Source organism: Trachypithecus francoisi, unplaced genomic scaffold (assembly GCF_009764315.1).
Source record: "Trachypithecus francoisi isolate TF-2019V2 unplaced genomic scaffold, Tfra_2.0 Lachesis_group15, whole genome shotgun sequence".
Taxonomy (NCBI): Eukaryota; Metazoa; Chordata; class Mammalia; order Primates; family Cercopithecidae; genus Trachypithecus; species Trachypithecus francoisi.
Window position 1 is genome coordinate 33063082 of NW_022681460.1, and position 19324 is coordinate 33082405.

Here is a 19324-nt window from a genome sequence, read left to right on the forward strand (position 1 = left end):
TTAAAACACCTCTGAATAAACAGAGCAACATGGTAACATTTTATTATGTGGTCAGCAACTCCTAACCAACAAATAAAATTAACAGAATCCCCAAACATCATTTATAAAAGAGAAATACAAAACTGGTATGTTCATCCTACAGTTAGTAAGTAGCATCTCACTGAACTGCAGTTCTTTAAGCTTTTGTTTATACGTATGCATGTGCAAGGGGGTGCCCCCAGGGATAATGGTGAGGCTGCATCCTTCTTGCAGATTCAGTACTGTGAGCATTCCTTCCTCAACAGCTGCCCTACCTGTTCAAGCGCTGGGTGTTCTGGCCAGTCCCGCAGCAAGTGACTGACAGCTTCTGAGAAACCTTGGAGCACAGGTTGACACTGCCGGGCTTCTGGAACATTGGGATGCTGGTAGAAGTCATAGGGCCCATCAGGCTTCATCATCAGGTCTGAGGGTGCCTCCCCAAAGAGTGTGTTATGGGAGAGGGTGCAGGCCAAAAGTTGGCTTCCCAAGAGTCGGTCATTCAGTTCAACTCCTGTGAAGTTAACATCACAGTAAAGTCAGTGAACTCAGTAAGTTGATCTATCAGCATGTCAAAAAGATGTCAGCGTGGCCAGGCACAGTGGCTCATGTCCGTAATTCTAGCACTTTGGGAGGCCGAGACAGGCAGATTGCTTGAGGCCAGGAGTTTGAGACCATCCTGGCCAATATGGTGAAACCTCATTTCTACTAAAAATACAAACATGAACCAGACATACTTGTGCCTGTAATCCCAATTTCTTGGGGAGCTAAGGCACAAGAATTGCTTGAACCTGGGAGGCAGAGGTTGCAGTGAGCTGAGATCGTGCCACTGCACTCCAGCCTGAGCAACAGAGCAAGACTCTGTCTCAAAAAAATAAATGCATACATAAATAAATGAATCAGCAACAATGAACTAATTGGGGACTGATAAATGCTATTCTCCCCCAAAGCAATACTGGCCTAGAGAACTGTAATCCTAATACCATGGTAGCTACCTAAAGCTCTCAAGTTTCTAGAATACGCAAAGGAAGTCAGAAACTGCCTAGGTATAAACAAAATGGTGTAGGGGTTAATTCACTGCATCCAAATTCCCAGTTTTTATACCTATTCTAGGTAAACAGAAAGGAAACTTAAAGCCTCCTTCCTACTTGTATGAAATAATGCCATGAAATCATGTAGGAAACTGCACTGAACCAACTATTAAACCATATTCCACGAGACTGGTTGCTCCCAGGTATATATTATTTCATTTGAAAAGCGCTAACGCTATTTGACAGAAAGCAGAAATAATGCTAAGGAAAACACACACACACACACACTTAAGTCCTTATCCTTATTAATCCCTCCCCCCAAAGGATCGAAACAATAAAAATCCATCTTTTTCTTGACCCATTTGTACACTCATGAAAATCCATCTTATTACAGAATCCTAAAATATTTTCTTGAATCAGCGTAACTTCTTTAAGCCAAGGAAACTCCAATAAGGAATTAGGCGAAAACAGGAAATTCATGAGTGCGATTGTTACAGAAGTAGCAATAGCATCTATTTGCATTTGCTTTAATTTCCCAACTGCATAACAAAAGTAAACTACTATACCCATCAGGGGGTAGAAGTGTGTCACAAGCGATGCCCCAGTCTGATAGCAAGACAGAAACAGGCTGAGGTAATGCTTTGCTTCATGTGGCGGCAGAGTCTGTTGATACCAGAGGGATCGAGCAAAGTTGAGACACAACTGCTGGTGTATCAGCATTACCGCCTGCATTGAATTCTGGGAGAGGAGAGCTGGGTTTGTGGCTGCTTCCTCTTCTTGCCCATCTGAAGTTCCTTTGATCTCCTCTAACGTTGGCTGTACCAAAATATCTGCAAAGTCCTATAAATAGCATTAGAGCAATTGAACTTTTAAAAATCAGAATCTACTTCGAATCAGACTAAAAGGAAGAAAGAAAAAAGCGTAAGAATGACTGAGAAAATGAAATAGGACTAATATATGTATTAAAATATATTTTAAAAGACTACAGGCTGGGCACAGTGGCTCACACCTGTAATCCCTGTGCTTTGGGAGGCCGAGGCGGGAGGATCACTTGAGGTCAGGAGTTTGAGACAGCCTGGGTGAAATACTGAGATCCTGTCTCTGTAAAAAATATAAAAACTGGCAGGGTGTGGTAGCATGCGCATGCAGTCATAGCTACTTGGGAGGATTGTTTGAGCTCAGGAGTTTGAGGCTGCAGTGAGCTGTGATTGCACCACTGCACTCCAGCCTGGGTGATAGAGCAAGACCCAGTCTCTAAAATACATGCATAGAGAGAGACAGAAAGAGAGAGAGAAAGCCATCAGAGGGAATGTATATGGCATCAAGGGAATTCATTCCAAAACAAACCCTGCCACCACTGTCCTACCTTTTCATGCAGGGGGAACTGTTTTCTGAACTCCCGTTCTTCCTCCTCCTCTTCGCTCAGGGTTGTCCTAGAGTTCCTGCTCCTGTATCTATATAGGCTGCTTTCCTGCTCAGCCTTCTCTTGGGCTATGCGTTCCTGCTCATCCCACTCATTGATGACTTCCTGAAAGTCACATAGACAGAAGCTGAGCTTTCCTTGCTGAGGCACTCACAAAGGCAAGATTTGCTATTAATTTCTTGCGAAAATGAAAGTATCATGACTCAAAAACAAATAAAAGTCAACATCCAAGAACTAAATTCCATGTAATAAAGAGCAAATGGGTTTTGTTTTCCAAGTGTGTAGCCTCAGCAACCAGTTTCCTAGATTCCCCCTGCTGTGTCATTGTAATTTTGAAGGTGTAAAACTTGCCACAGTACAGCTAATGGGAACTTCCTGTCAAGAAATAAAGGTGCTTTGTAACAAGGACAGACTCAGGGTTGGCCATGAGAGGGCTGTGGTTCAGATAGCACTTGGGTGGCACCCCAAGGAGCTGGCCAAGGGGTTCAGAAAAGAAACACTTAGACTAGGGACTGGGTGGTCAAAGGGCACCAATCAGGCAAAACTGGAATGTGTCTTACCAGACACTTCTGAAATTCCCTACCACTTCTAAGATTTTAGATCTTTAAACTGGCAAAAACTGTAAATTAAAGAACCATCCAGTACTGCTGAGGTTGAGGAAATAAGCACCCACCATCTAGGAAGGTAATTTGCATGTAAAGCCTAAGAAGTGTGTTTAGTCTTTGTCCCAGCAATCCTGATCTCTAAAATTTGTATCCAAATATATAGCTGTGAGACTATTTACTGTGGCATTGGGTTTTTTTTTATTTTTATTTTGGGGGGGCGTGGCAAAATAGTAAAAAGTATAAATAAGTATATACAAATGTAAATGTTCAATGATAGGAAAATAGTTAAATTACTCGTGGCATAAACATACAATAGAATACCTGGCAGTCACTAAATATGAAGCAGGTAAAGAATACAGAATAACAGAAAAATAATCACTATACATGAAGTTTTTAAAACCAAATAGTTATCAAATAGAATAAACTTTATTAGTGGTTTGTTGTACATTTTGTAGCAATTTAAGGACATGTCTCAGGGGCTCGGCGGGGGATTAGAATCTACCTCAACTGGAGCAACTCTTTTTTTCTGTTAATTATGCTAAGATTTGTATTTTTTAAAAGCTGTTGCTACTACAAAAAAAAAAATTTGTAAGCCACTGGAACAAATTTTTAAAAATTTAGAGTGTCATAGACATACAGCTACAGGTAAATATTAATATATATATACACACACACAAGCAAGCCTGGAATGGGATACCTGATACGTTAGCACCATTTATACAGCTTTAAGTGGTAGGATCATTAGAAATTTTAGTATTCTCTTAATTGCATACAATGAGAGCAAATTACTTTTATTAATAAGGGAACATCTTAATGCGGCTGACATAAGTATCTGGCAAAATTAGCATAAACGAAGTCAAAAGACAACTGACAAACTGGGAGAAAACATGTGTAGTGTATAAAAAAGGGTGCTCTCATTTTTTTTTTTTTTAAATCTTTTAAAAATTGAGAGGCAAAGGTCCCCAAACATGATAGGTAAACAGAGAAAAAGAAGGAACAGAAAACAGAATGCCCACGCCCCAACGACACTATCTGTTTATCTCTAGGCGTGCTAATGTCCTGCAGGCCGCCCTGCTGTGAACCTGACTCTCTGCAGGAGCGAGGGCAGGGCAGGCCTCCCAGAGATGGCTCACCTGACACACGTGTCTGAAGAGCTGCAGGGCCCTCTGGTCCAACTCTCCCTTGCATAACACATGGGAGCGCAGGTAAAGGAGAGCATTCATCAGCAGCTGCTCCCGAGTGGGACAGGCTTTCTGGCCCTTGCCTTCTACCTCCTTTCCTCCTGAGCACTTGATGATTAGCTTCCCAAGGCCTCGTAGAACCTCCTCAGATTTCACTGAGCACAAAGTGTCTGCATGAGCATAGTAAGTGGGGAAGGTGGGGCCCACTGATGGGAAAGCCAGCAAGGCTGTGGCCAGGGTCCCCAGCCTGTCTGCACCAACCATACTGCTGTAGAGTGAGGTGTGGAGCTCAGAGGCCACCAGCCTCATGCCATGTTGTAACTGCAATATGGATGCCTGCAGTGGGCTCACGGCATCTGGATAGAAGGTGTACTCCTCTGCCAGCCGCTTCCGGAACTGGTGGTGTGACTGCTGCCAAGAGGCCTCCTCCTTTAGAAGGCTGTGGGCTACTTGGGCAGACCGTGGCCCATCCATGTGGAGGGCCTGCAGGAGCCGTGTGAGCAGATCCTGAACGGCAGGGGCCTTGGCGACACTAGTGACGTAGTGGTGGATCTCCTGCACCAGGGACTCGTAAGCAGGCAGCTGGGGTCTGAAGGCCTGTTTCTTCAACAGGCGACAGGTTAAATTATCCAGCCGATCCATCCTTTGGCGCAGCAGCCTAAAGGGAAATTAACACAATATGCAAATTATGTCAGAAGAGCAGCAAATCTTGATTGGATCCTCAGCTAGGAAAACAGAAGGAAGAAACATCAGCTGCTGCTAAATAGTATTTCCAATATCATCTCAGTTGTGATAATAACACCGACAATTAGTTAATGAAAATGGTTAATATTTACATAGCAGTTACTGTGTCATGTATGCTGCTGGTGCTCAGATGCATATCTTACTGAAGCCTCATCATGACTCACTGGAGTAGATAACTACAATTATTCTTCTTATGCTGATAAGGACACTGAGATTTAAGGCATTAAATGATCTACCCAACATCTAAAACCAAAGGTCAGGAGTAGGACTGGAACTCAGAACCTACTAGACTATACAGGCTGAGCATCCCAAATCCAAATATCCAAAATGCTCCCAACTTTTTGACTACCAGTCAATATGACACTTAAAGAAAATGCTCATTAGAGTATTTTGGATTCCAGATTTTTCAGACCTGGGATGCTCAACTGGTATAAATATTCCAAAATCTGAAGAAAAAAACAAACCCCAAATCCAAAACACTTCTGGTCCCAGGCATTTTGGATAAGGGATCCTCAACCTGTACCATATTTCCTAATAACAGACCTATAGCCAAGAATAGCAGAGAAACATAGTGCATACCATCACACCCCACTTCTTCTATGCTGAGACTAAGTTTTGGCTTCAAACATCTTGGTCCCATGCGAACACACGCCTTGAATAGCCCCCCTCCCCTCCTTTCACAAGGCATATATTTTTCCTGACTATAAACAAGGCTTTGGGATCTAATTGCTAATGTAGTTTAGAGGTGTGTATTATCACTTCTACTCACACTATAATTACATTGCAAAGGTCAACTCCATCAAAAGGACAGTCAATAATCCCCAAAACAAATAGTCACTTTGCTGTGTTACCTGACGTGAGGATGAGAGTAGCTGACAACGACTTCATCTTCCAGGTCTCTTCCAGTCTGCAGCTGGGATAACAGGTTCCGGGTCTTCCATTCACACTGCAGTTGGTGTAACTAATGGAAAAGAGAGAAACTAGTCCACTGTGTCCCAGCTATGACCATGCCCATGAGGACAATGTTCTGGGGACATGTAGAGGAATAAGATGGAAGGAATCTGGGTTCCTGAATGACCCAAGGAGAGGTGGCTCTGCTCCGTTAATCTAGACCACTCACATCAGAGTTGTAAGGGGAAAGAAACAACCGTATTTACACCACTGAATTTTTTAGTCTCTCTGCTATAAGAGCTTAGCCTTCACTCGAACTAATATAATTTTCCTTCTTCAAAATATGTACTAACGTACCATTATCTTAATGTATTTAGTTCCTGAACTTGGTTCAAAACTTCAAATAGCAAGAGATACTACATTACCCAAATCAACTTGATTCTTTTTTAAGACAGGTTCTCAGCCTGTAGCCCAGCTGGAGTGCAATGGCGCAATCATGGCTCACCAAACCCTTGACCCCCCACCGCCCAGGCTCAAGTGATCATCCTGCTTTAGCCTCGGGAGTAGCTGGTACTACAAGCACATGCCACCACACCCAGCTTTTTTTGTAGAGACAGGGATCTTACTATGTTGTTGCTCAGGTTAGTCTCGAACTCCTGGGCTCAAGTGCTCCTCCCACTTCAGCCCCCCAAAGTGCTGGGATTACAGGGTGAAGCCACCACATCCAGCCTCTACTTGATTCTTGAGTTTTAGATAGCAAGCACCAATAAGTTCAAAATTCCTAGGACATAGGGATACTATATTCTATCTAAAGAAATATCCAAATCCAGGCTGGGCATGGTGGCTCACGCCTGTAATCCCACCACTTTGGGAGGCCAAAGCGGGTGGATCACTTGAAGTCAGGAGTTCAAGACCGGCCTAGCCAAGATGGTGAAACCCCATCCCTACTAAAAATACAAAAATCAGCCAGGCGTGGTGGCAAGTTCTTGTAATCCCAGCTACTCAGGAGGCTGAAGCAGAGAATTGCTTGAACCCAGGAGGCGGAGGTTGCAGTGAGCCGAGATCATGCCACTGAACTCCTGCCTGGACGACAAAGCCAGGCTCCGTTTCAAAAACAAACAAACAAACAAACCAAAACAAAAACCCAAATACCCAAAACTGAGCTCAGGCAGAGAGAGTCCAGAGATAGTGAGAGATGCCACTATTTCTGACAATGGCTCAGGTTTTCTACCTGCCCTCTGCCCACTGCACCTATTGGCAGAGACCTCAGAACCTTAGGAAGGGCTCCTCCCAGAGCCTGAGTATAGTCAGGGGAACTCTCAAAGGGGAAAATACAGTCTCTCAAACAGACCCCTGGGAAGTCACAAGGCAGCTTATGCAATATCATGCTTCTGATGATATGGGCACTCAAAAGGGAATACAAGGAGTAATACAATAAGCAAACCCAGCACGTCAGTGAGGCAGCCCATGCTCCAAACTCTTGCCTTCCATACCTCTTCCTTGGCGTAATTGAGCTTGTACTCCCTCTTCACCGCAGGGTCAAAGCGTGCCTGGGGAAGCCATGTCTGAATTTGGAGCAAGCCGAGGCTCACCCAGAGGCTCCCACGCTGGGCTGCCTCAGGCAGGCTCCCCTTACTCTCCCCTTCACCAAAAAGGTGGTGCAGGGAGGTGAGCAATTGGCAGATCAGTTCCTTGGGCAGCGCCTCCTGACCAGCCATGTCCCCAAGTGTCTGGCCCACATGCTGGAAGGCCTGGCTGCTCCCAAGCAGCAGCTGCTCACAGTTCTGCATGTACTCCTGCCGCCGGGACTCTGGTAGCAGCTCTACTAGGCCTGCCAGGTGCCGGAACAGCACCTGCCCCTGGAGTTGGGAATCCGTGCGTCTGTGGAGACAATAAGAAAGCACTGAAAGGTTTGTACTGTATCAAAAAGCATTCCTTTTCATACACTATAATTCTCTCAAGAAATGATAACCACAGAATGCAGCATCAATATGTGGAGGTGAATTTCTGTTCTCACATGGTCTTATTTGGTTGACTAAGTTCACCCTCTTGATCACAATACGCCTAAAACTGACAGATGAACCAGCCAGTTCATGGTAGCCTGAAAACATGCTAATTCAGGCAGAAAATACCCTCACTTCAAACACCAGAAATAGCCACTACAGAAGGAAGTTCTCACTGGGTCTTTGCTCCATGCTCTGGAGAAAAGACAGGAACTTTACAGTCTGCTTTCCAGGACGAGGGAATACCTGAATTCTGCTACTGAAGAGATAGCCATGTTAGTCCAAAGCATCGAACTGATGTCCTGGAGCTGCTGGGTTCTCTCAACCCACTCTCCTAGGGTCACGTGAGAGGAGGACAGGATGGGGAGGCCACTCACATCCCAGGGACTTGCTCTCCAGCTGCTGGTTAAGACTTCAAAGCAGCACTTAGAGAATATGGGTCTATTGAGATTGCCAGGGCCCTAAAGAACAAGATAAGAGTCAGTAACTTTTAGAAATTAACTAAGACAATTTCCAGAAGCAGCATTAGGGAACCTGAGAGGAAAGAAAGAGATAGTTCAGGTTGCTTGGAACAGGTAAGCATCACTCAGAGACTGGACTAGAAGAACAGAATGGGTTAGCATACCTTAAATGAAAGTGGACTCCATGCTTTAGGAAATGAGCAATGGATGCTTTAGCAATGCATGAGGAAAGCCTGCAAACCTAGGAATCAGGGAGAACATTCTTGCAGAAGGGAAAGAGACACTGCAGGCGGATGAGAGCCAACTTAGGGTGCAAGGAAAGGAGTGAGAGACAAATTTAAGAGCCAGGGACAAAATGTCCTTAGACTGTCTGTGCTCCTTAGACTGTTAAATGGGACACAGTAATAGCTGTCCACAGCAAAGGGTTGTCAAAGGGTGACAGCCAAATGCGTGTGACAGTCAACTCTGTATAATCCCATACAACCCTCAGGGATACAAAGTTTATCACTAAAGGCTTTGAGAGGTGTTTTATAATAAATCCATTTTGATAGTGCAAAAGAATGGAATAGAGTTCAAGTAAATCCGAAAACATTTGGGGCAATAAGGCATTTCACATGAGAGTGGAAAGGATGAATTAGTCAAAATGGTGTTATTACATCGCTTTTGGATTTGTTTGTATAAAAGAAAAAATTTGCATCCCTAGATCATAAAATAACATATACAGATGAAATAGATTTGAACATAAAATAAAAATATAGGAGAAAATAATGGAAAATAGTTTTGAACTCTTGAGGTGATGAAGCAAGACATTTTTTAAAAGCATGACACTAAAGTCAGTAAGTAGAAGGGACTGGCATATTTGGAGGGAAAAAATTATAAAACTTGTGACATGTAAGAAAACAAACGAGAGACGACAGAAAACTAGAAATATACTTCCAACCTATATTGGACAAAGGCTTACTATCCATAATATATAAAAAGATCTTCAATAATAAACTAATGCTGAACAACCCTTTTTTTTTTGAGACAGGGTCTCACTCTGTCACCCAGACTGGAGTGCAACGGCGTGATCTCGGCTCACTGCCACCTCCGCCTCCCAGGCCCAAGCAATTCTCCCGCCTCAGCCTCCCAAGTAGCTGGGATTCAGGTGCACACCACTACCACCCAGCTAATTTTTGTTTTCAGTAGAGACAGGGTTTCACCATGTTGGCCAGGCTGGTCTTGAACTCCTGACCTCAAATGATCCACCCGCCTCAGCCTCCCAAAGTGCTGGGATTACAGGTGTGAGCTACAGTGGCCAACGAACACAATTTTTTTTTTTTTAAAAAGCACGAGTATGACTGGAAAATTCAGAGAAGAACTAAAGGGGATCAATAAATGTGAAAATATGTTAAATCTTCACATTTATCAAAGAAGTGGAAATGAGTTCTTTTTAACTATATGACAGAAACAACTGGAAATGTTTGTAACACCTAGTGTGGCAAGCAGATGAAGAACAGGTCCTCATCTCTATGTTAAAGGAAACTTAACCTCACTGTGGTCATCTAGGACTTCAGGACTTCCCTCTTCACTGGCTCTTCACATCTTTAAAAAAGTGAAAAGCAAAAACCACATCTCCAGTCTAATAATAACCGTAATTGTGTTTTTAATGTGTAGACACTCTGACCAAGGATTCAATTCTAATTCTAATAACTTATGCACAGAAATGCTCCAACAAGTGAACAAAGACGTATACTAGGATAGTCAATGTGGCATGCTTATTATAGGAAGAGGGAGAAAATGCAAGAAACTTAACACTTTATCAATAAGTGATTAAAATAAATTCAAGCACATTGATACAATGGAGTAACTTTTAAAAATAAGCTGGAATGACATACACATTTCTATTATATATATGTGTACTTATTTTTGTTTACATATGTATTTAATATAAAAATATATATAAACAGAAGGATACAGAGCAGGGTGGATATTTCTAATGAATTATATATTATATATACATATATCTGTACTGTTTAAATGTTTTTCCAGAGAGAAAATGTTTTCATTTGAAAAAATAAAACCTTTTTTGACTTATCTCAGAATTTTACAAATTATTTAACATGGTATACTTTTACTGACAGTACACTTATTTAACATCCTGTAGAAAATAAAGTGTTGCAATCACCTATTTAGTTACTACTCTATGCTAGGAATAAATGTTTATTGATAGATCCATTCAGAAACTCTTTTGCCACTATCAAACATTTTTTATAATTTAGACCAACAAACCTTCAATGTGGAGTCCAAAACAGACTTGGGTGCCTCCCTCTGCTGCATACCAGGCAAAGGGTTCCACATTAGCCAGTACTCTGGATTTGTGGTCACAGTACTGTTCCAGAAAGACATAAACATGGAATTAAATAACTCGGACCACAAAGATGTAATTTCTTCAGGAGACACCTAGAAATAAAGGAATAATTAGGTGAGAGAGAATATTTGAGAAAGACTCCATAAATCAAGTTATTAGGTCCTCTTTCTTCTAAGACCCATCTAAAACTATCATAAGTTTAAAGGTAATAATCCACATTTTTCTGTTTCTCTGCCACCCCGGTCATCTTGGTCAAGGAATGTGACATGTTTACAGTTTTATTTAAAGCTGTACTAATGCAATTCTATTAACCAGAGTGTACCAGTATTCACATTCAATTTATTAGAGAGGAAGAGTAGAAAATACTCTCACAATGTATTTTTGAGCAATTGGGAAATTTTAAGAAGCAAATATTTTCATCTCAGTTAAATGGAAACCAGATGAATACTCCTGTGACAAGAGTTGTAATATACCCTCATAATTACTAAGAAAGAATATTTAAAATTCTTCCCTTTAAGAGGCAATTCAAAAAAACCTAAGGTTTCCAACATGGAATTTTGAGAATAAATAAAATGTTGTGCAACCAGTTTGTCACAGAAAATCTAATCAACTCGTAGTGTAAAGGAGGCTTATGTCTCGTTGTGATTTTTACCTTCTGATGATGCAGCAAGGACCACAGATCTCGAAGCTCTTGAGGTGCAACTGGTGTGTGATAAAGACAAAATGAGATGAGATGACTTATCTCCTCATTTATCTGGGGTTGTTGATTTTTGCTGCATCTGTTCCAAAAATAAAGAGGGAGAGGGTGGGGTATGGACTATGAATGAACTACTGGAAAGCTGCTACATTAGGGAAAGTGTAACATAAAACTTACATTTATCTAAAAATGAACAACTCTACTGATAAAATTCCCAGTGACTTTTAAAGCAGAATCAAAACTAGCAAAAAACTTTCAATAAATTTTGGCTTTCCAAAATGGCAAGTCACTTCCCTCTGCTTCAGCAACCATCCCCATCAAGTCTGTGGTTTGTTTATGGGTATAGGATACACAGAATAATCAAGAAAAAAAGTTCCCGCAAGGAAAACAACTGAAAGCATGGTTTACCTTCTGAGACAAGTTTGTGCCATAAAATCAGCTGTCACTTTGTACTGCCAAAGCATAGCCAGGTACTCCATTGCAGGCCACAATTGAACACTCCTGGTGAGGTGGATTACAGAGGTCAAGTCTGGATGGGACAGGGAGGAAGCTTCACCATGCTTTTTCTCCAGAAAACCAAGTGAGAGTCCTTTGGCTTTCAGTTCTAAACAGTGAGCATGCACAAAATTCTTCAACTCATCTGGACAAAGAGACAAATGTTGTATTAGAGCACAGTGGTCAAGAGTACAGCCTCTAGATTCTCAACAACCTGCTAGGTGACTGCAAGCTTAACTTCAGCTAACCAGAGTTAAGTTCCTTAACCTGAGCTTTGAGATTCTCATCTCTGAAATGGTATTAATACCCACATGATTCTACTGATGGAATTAAAAATATATGTGAAGTTTAGCCCTATGCCTGACACTTATTTAAAGGTATATATACTTTACCCCTCACATTACCCAGAAAAGAAAAATCTAAGGGAAAACTTACTAGCTACCAGCAAGAGGATATTTTCAGAGCATCTGTCAGCTAGCCAAGTGCTAGAATATTTTACCTAGGTTGACATCTTCCAAAATATTAGCTCTGAGGATCAATCCCCAGGCTTGCAGGAGACTTTTCTTTAATGTCCATTGAGAAGCAACCACTTGGAGACGATTAAGGTCTTCCTGCCATCCACTCTCCCCAAGGGCAGGCATCTGCTCCCTGATGGCAAGGACTTTGTTAAGGACCTTCAGTTGTGAAAAACACTCCACCACCAGCTTGTCCTGAAACAACAAAATCCACAAGAGCATACTATAGAACACAAATGTGGTTTTCTTTAGTAGCCTATACAGGTCTCAGAATAAACTTATGATATATTCTTAATGTTTCCAGAAAACAAAGGACTTGTTTATTCCTGTTGCTGTCAAGAGATTTTACAGTAGTAATAAAGTTAACTGTCTACCCAGACTTAAGGGTCTCAGGAATAAATAAGATGATAATATGTAGCAGATTACTAAACAGGATTCATGGGATAGAGCCTGCCCTCTTGTTATCTGCAGGTTCCGCATCAATTCAACCAATCGTCGGTCGAAAATATTCAGGGGGAGGCAGGGTACGGTGGTTCACGTCTATAATTCCAGCACTCTGGGAGGCCAAGGCGCGCGGATCACGAGGTCAGGAGATAGAGACCATCCTGACTACCATCTTGACTAACACAGTGAAATCCCATCTCTACTAAAAAAAAAAATACAAAAAATTAGCCAGTCGTGGTGGCGGGCGCCTGTGGTCCCAGTTACTCAGAAGGCTGAGGCAGGAGAGTGGTGTGAACCCAGGAGGCGGAGCATGGAGTGAGCCGAGATCGCACCACTGCACTACAGCCTGGGCAGCAGAGCGAGACTACGTCTCAAAAAAAAGAAAAACATTCAGGGGGAAAAATGGATGGATGGTTGCGTCTGTACTGAACACGTAAGGACTTTTTTATCTTGTCATTATTACCTAAGCAATCCAGTATAATCACTATTTACACAGCATTTACATTGTATGAGGTACTGTAATTCAGAGATAATATAAAGTGTACATAAGTTATATATACACGCAATGCCATTTTATATGAGTCTTGGGCTTTCCTGGATGTCTGTATCCAAGGAGAATCCTGGAACCGATCACCCCCAGATGCCAAGGGAAAACTGTAAGAGTTATGCTTTGAAGACAAGGATTAATCTTATACAGGGTCAGTTCCCAAGTTCCAGAAGGACTTCAGAAGAAGTAGTCAATTTCTTTTTATTTACTAAATGCTTCCAGGTGTACCTTAAAAGGAAACGGTCGTCCCAGGAACTTCTGCAACTTCTTTACACCAGCGAAGCCACCAGTCTGGCTCCCCAGACAATTCTGAATATGTTCTGAGACAGTCTGAACTTCTTTGTAGTATCTAAAGAAGAACAAGGGCAGAAGGGAAATAAAGAAAGGGGGAAACGCTACACAGTAAGAGAAGCTATTAATACTTTCCTTTTTTTTTTTTTTTTAATTGTACATTTACCAATATGCCAAGTAAACCAAAATAAAGGAAAAAGAAGCAGTTTTGGTTCCAAATCTTATCCTTAACATCATCTGTCTGTAATCATTGACATTATTACTCTAAATAGGAATCTTACTTGTCTTCATAATTCATCAGAAGTTGGGGGATCTGGTGGACCAGATGTTTTAAAACCCAGTGCCAATGGAGTGCAAGAAGGGCCAGACCTGGGGCATCTACTTTTACTGTGTCGGCTATAGTCCAAAACCGGTCCCGCCACCGCAGAGAACCTAAGATCTAAAAACAAAATCTCTTAGATAAGATGGCATGAGGAAAGACTAAAAAAAGAAGAAAATATAAAAACAAAGTGAACCAAGACTGCTCACCAGCATCTCCTGGGAAAAGACACACAACATAGACTATAATTGCTAATTAATGCTCAACTTGCATACATGAAAAGTCTAAGACTGGACTGGAATATAGGTAGGAACATTAAGGCAGACAGAGGAGGCTACAATCTTTTCTCTTAGTATTTATGCTTAGTTATAGCATAAGTCATTAGACAAAATGGAATTGTTGGGTCAAAGTATAGGTCATTTTATAAGAAACTACTAACTGTATTCCAAAGCAGCTGTACCATTTTGTACTCCGACCAGAAGTGAAGAAGAGTTTCAGTTGTTCCATTTCTTTGCCAATACTTGCTGTTAATGATTTTAACTTTAGTTTTAATTTTAATTATATTCTAGTGGATGGTACACCTCACTGTGGTTTCAAGTTACATTTCTTTGATGACATTGCAATTTTTAAACTTCTTACTGGTCATTCATATAACTTCTGAGAAGATACTCTATTCAGATGTCTTGCTCATTTTAAAAACTGGGTTGTATTATAGCTAGTTTATGGAATTTATGTGTTTTGTTAGCAGTTTTTCCCAGTATATTCATTTCCTCACAGTACAGTCATAAAGGTATCTATGAAGAATAGAAGTTTTAAATTTTGATGAAATCAATTTATCAATTTTTTTTTCATTTAGAAAGAATCCTAAAAAATCTTTGCCTATAATTAGATTGTAAAGATCTTCTTCTATGTTTTCTTTTAGCCAGTTCATAGTGTCAGTTCTATTTTTAAGGTTTCATCCATGTTGAGGTAACTACATATAATGTGAGGTAGGGGTAAAGGCTTTTTTTTTTTTTTTTTTTTTTGAGGCGGAGTCTCGCTCTGTCGCCCGGACTGGAGTGCAGTGGCCAGATCTCAGCTCACTGCAAGCTCCGCCTCCCGGGTTTACGCCATTCTCCTGCCTCAGCCTCCCGAGTAGCTGGGACTACAGGCGCCCGCCACCTCGCCCGGCTAGTTTTTTTTTTTTTTGTATTTTTAGTAGAGACGGGGTTTCACCATGTTAGCCAGGATGATCTCGATCTCCTGACCTTGTGATCCGCCCGTCTCGGCCTCCCAAAGTGCTGGGATTACAGGCTTGAGCCACCGCGCCCGGCCGGCTTTTTTTTTTTTTTAAGACAGTGTCTTGCTCCATTGCCCAGGCTGGAGCACAGTGGCACAATCTCAGCTCACTGCAACCTCCGCCTCCCAGCTTCAAGTCATTCTCCTGCCTCAATCACCCAAGTAGCTGGGATTACAGGTGCCTGCCACCATACCCAGCTAATTGTTTTTGTATTTTTAGTAGAGACGGGGTTTCACCATGTTAGCCAGCCTGGTCTCGAACTTCTGACCTCAGGTGATCCACCCACCTTGGCCTCCCAAAGTACTTGGGATTATAGACATGAGCCGCCGTGCCCAACCAGGCTCATTTTACTTTATATGGACATCTAATTCTTCCGTCACCCTTTACTGAATAGACCATTTTTTGCCATTAAATTACCTTTACATATTTAACAAAAAAAACAAAAACAAAAATAACTGACCATATGTGCGGAAGGGGGGTGGGGTCTATCTGTGAATCCCCTCTTCTGTTTTATTGGTCTAAATGTCTATCCTTAGACAACACCATACGGTTTTGTTTAATACAGGGTTGCAATGCAAATCAGGTAATATAAGTCTCCAACATGGCTCTTTGAATAATGTAGTTTTACAGTAACATTGTTTCTAGATTGGTGATTTCTTACAGTGGTTCCATGAAGTCAGAACTATTTTCATAACATCATGTTATTTGTCATTTTCACTATGATGACATTTACAGTAATGGTACAAAAAAAGAAGGACTGACAGGCAAATTATGACTATCTGACAGACACTGCATTGAAAATCAATGATGAGAACCTGTTACTTCAAGAAAAACAATTGAGAGGCCAGGCGCGGTGGTTAACGCCTGTAATGCTAGCATTTTAGGAGGCTGAGGCAGGCGGATCATCTGAGGTAAGGAGATCCAGACCAGCCTGGTCAACATGGTGAAACCCTATCTCCACTAAAAACACAAAAAATTAGCTGAGCGTGGTGGCACGAGCCTGTAATCCCAGCTACTCAGGAGGCTGAAGCAGGCGACTCACTTGAAACCAGCAGGTGGAGGATGCAGTGAGCCAAGATCGCACCACTGCACTCCAGCCTGGGCAAGAGTGAAACTCCGTCTCAAAAAAAGATTGAGAATATATGTTGCCATGATAAAATCTGAGCTTTTAAGCAAAACTTAGCATTCTGGAAAACTGGCTGGGAACGATGGATCATGCCTATAATCCAAGCATTTACGGAGGCTGACGCGGGTGGATCACCTGAGGTCAGGAGTTCAAGACCAGCCTGATCAACATGGTGAAATCCTGTCTTCACTAAAAATACAAAAATTACCCAGATGTGGTGGTGTGTGTCTGTAGTCCCAGCTACTCGGGAGGCTGAGGCAGGAGAATTGCTTGAACCTAGGAGGCAGAGGTGGGCAATGAGCTGAGATCATGCCATTGCATTCCAGCATGGCGGACAGAGCAAGACTCTGTCTCAAAAAAAAAAAAAAATCTGGAAAACAGAGTTTGATGACTTCCTGGTAACGATTTTTCTGATGAGATTTGTGATTTTTCACAAGCATGACTTTTTATTTATTTATATTGAAGAATGAAATGTTGGCAGGGCGCGGTGGCTCAAGCCTGTAATCCCAGCACTTTGGGAGGCCGAGACGGGTGGATCACGAGGTCAGGAGATCGAGATCATCCTGGCTAACACGATGAAACCCCGTCTCTACTAAAAAAATACAAAAAACTAGCTGGGCGAGGTGGCGAGCGCCTGTAGTCCCAGCTACTCGGGAGGCTGAGGCAGGAGAATGGCGTAAACCTCGGAGGCGGAGCTTGCAGTGAGCTGAGATCCGGCCACTGCACTCCAGCCTGGGCGACAGAGCGAGACTCCGTCTCAAAAAAAAAAAAAAAAAAAGAATGAAATGTGCCAACTCAGTGAACAATATTTTCCAAGTTATCAATGCACGCGATATAAACTAATGCAGGGTCAAAGTCCATCCAAGGTGCAAACTAGGCCAATGATTTTTTTTTTTTTTGACAGAATATTGCTCTGTCCCCCAGGCTGGAGTGCAATGCACGATCTCGACTCACTGCAACCTCTGCCTCCTGGGTTCAAGCAATTCTCCTGCCTCCTGAGTAGCTGGGACTACAGGTGCCCGCCACCATGCCTGGCTAATTTTTTGTATTTTTAGTAGAGACGGGGTTTCACCATGTTAGCCAGGATGGTCTCGATCTCCTGACCTCGTGATTTGCCTGCCTCAGCCTCCCAAAGTGCTGAGGTTACACGTGTGAACCACTACACCTGGCCATGGCCAGTGAATTTTAACACGAGAAGTTCACTGATTATTTGTTCAGATTCTCCATTGCTAATAACCCTTACAAAACTATTTGTCGTTTTTGGTGTGCCATCAAATAAAAATATTTGAAATTATATGAAATGGTTACTAAAATACTCCTCCCCTTTCCAATCTCCTAACTATAGGAGGCCAGTTTTTCTTCATAAACTTTATCCCAAACAACATACTACAAGAATCCATCTTCTCACAAGCCAGACATACAGAGATTTGCAGGAATATAAAACAGTTCCCTTTCTCAATTTTAGAAATTGCTATTTTTTATTGAAAATAAGTTATTCATATTAACATGAAATTCTTTGCTACTGTATTTTTAAGCAAATTTATGGGTTTTTAAATATTTTTCAGATTTAGTTCTTAATACGTAAAAACTGACAGATGTAACATCTTTGGGGTTTTTGAGAACCTTTAAGAGTACAGAGGCAGAGATCAAAAAGTTTAAGACTGGCTGCTCTACTTTACTAGACTTACTAGAATAATCTGGATTAAAAACTCCACGTAACCCACATGTAACAATAATGTCTAAGAGGACTTAAGTGGATTAAAAAATAACTGTTACAATCTAACACAGGTGAACAAATAAAAACTGTAGTAGATCCATGCAATGGAATACTACTCAGCAATAAAGAGGAATGAACGACTGATACATGAAACCACATGGATGCATCTCCAAATCACAATGCTGCATGAAGGAAGATAAACAAAAACATATATATACTGCATAATTCCACCTATAGAAAATACAACTGATCCACAGTAACAGAGAGTAGATCAATAGCTACCTGGTTGTGGGTAGGAGCAGGAAAGAAGAAAATACAAAAAGGGAATGAGGAAACTTTTTGGGGTGATGGATATGTTCATCATCTTGACTGTGATAATGGTTTCACAGGTGTATACATGTCAAAACTTACACACTTTAAATACATGCAGTTTATAATATGTAAATTATACCCCAATAGATTTTAAATATGTGTATAGGTATATTTAAAACTGTTAAGAATAAATTTCTTGAATAACATTGGGCATATATCAACACTGAACTTAGTCTTAGCCCTAAGAATCTTTATACCAAGAAACATAAATTTTGTTGTTTAAAATAAAACAAGGTGCAGTTCCTTACCTCATATACAATGGCATCAGACACCATTCCCTGGGAGGACTGTACCCAGAGCAGGACTAGTGCATCACAAAGTTCAAAAAAAGCAGCAAGATTGACCACAATTTCATGGGGCAGAGTATGATAGCTCTCTGGATCTGAGAGTCAACATAAATGAGAACATTTCATCAGATTTAAAATAATCTCTGGACATTTTCCAAATAAATTGTAATCTACAACTTAAATGTTATTCCCAGTACAAAGGTCAATTTTGAAAGAGCAAAAGCAAATTCTTCACCTACTACAGGTTGTGTGTCTCTTACCTGAAATGCTTAGAAAATCAGAAGTCTTTCAGATTTTGAATTTTTTTTTTGATTTTGGAATCTTTGCATATACATAATGAGGTATCTTGGGGATATACATAGTCCAAACTTTCTATTTTACAATATTTTTAATAATTTTATGCATGAAACAAAGTTTGGACTGCATTTTGACCATGGCTTATCATATGAGGTCAGGTATAAAATTTTCCATTTGTGGCATGATGTCAGTGCTCAAAAAGTTCCCAATTTTGGAGCATTTCAGATTTCAAAT

General features: G+C 41.3%; 1 protein-coding gene across 3 annotated transcripts in view; it reads right to left on the minus strand.

Moving 5' to 3' along the window:
- The window catches only part of MDN1 (midasin AAA ATPase 1), a 190715-nt gene that overhangs the window by 45861 nt on the left and 125530 nt on the right, over positions 1 to 19324 (minus strand). For all 3 annotated transcript variants that reach the window (XR_004442796.1, XM_033234617.1, XM_033234616.1), the window contains exons 53-66: positions 18755 to 18888; positions 13975 to 14132; positions 13631 to 13751; positions 12396 to 12606; positions 11810 to 12041; positions 11357 to 11483; positions 10626 to 10796; positions 8140 to 8354; positions 7384 to 7771; positions 5851 to 5960; positions 4208 to 4913; positions 2413 to 2574; positions 1613 to 1886; positions 294 to 529 (exon numbers count right to left, since the gene is read on the minus strand). Coding sequence is in view for 2 of the 3 variants with exons in the window: in XM_033234617.1 (XP_033090508.1) it covers positions 294 to 529; positions 1613 to 1886; positions 2413 to 2574; positions 4208 to 4913; positions 5851 to 5960; positions 7384 to 7771; positions 8140 to 8354; positions 10626 to 10796; positions 11357 to 11483; positions 11810 to 12041; positions 12396 to 12606; positions 13631 to 13751; positions 13975 to 14132; positions 18755 to 18888 (3245 nt within the window). In the remaining variant the exon portion in view is untranslated. The remainder of the gene's footprint in view (positions 1 to 293; positions 530 to 1612; positions 1887 to 2412; positions 2575 to 4207; positions 4914 to 5850; positions 5961 to 7383; positions 7772 to 8139; positions 8355 to 10625; positions 10797 to 11356; positions 11484 to 11809; positions 12042 to 12395; positions 12607 to 13630; positions 13752 to 13974; positions 14133 to 18754; positions 18889 to 19324) is intronic.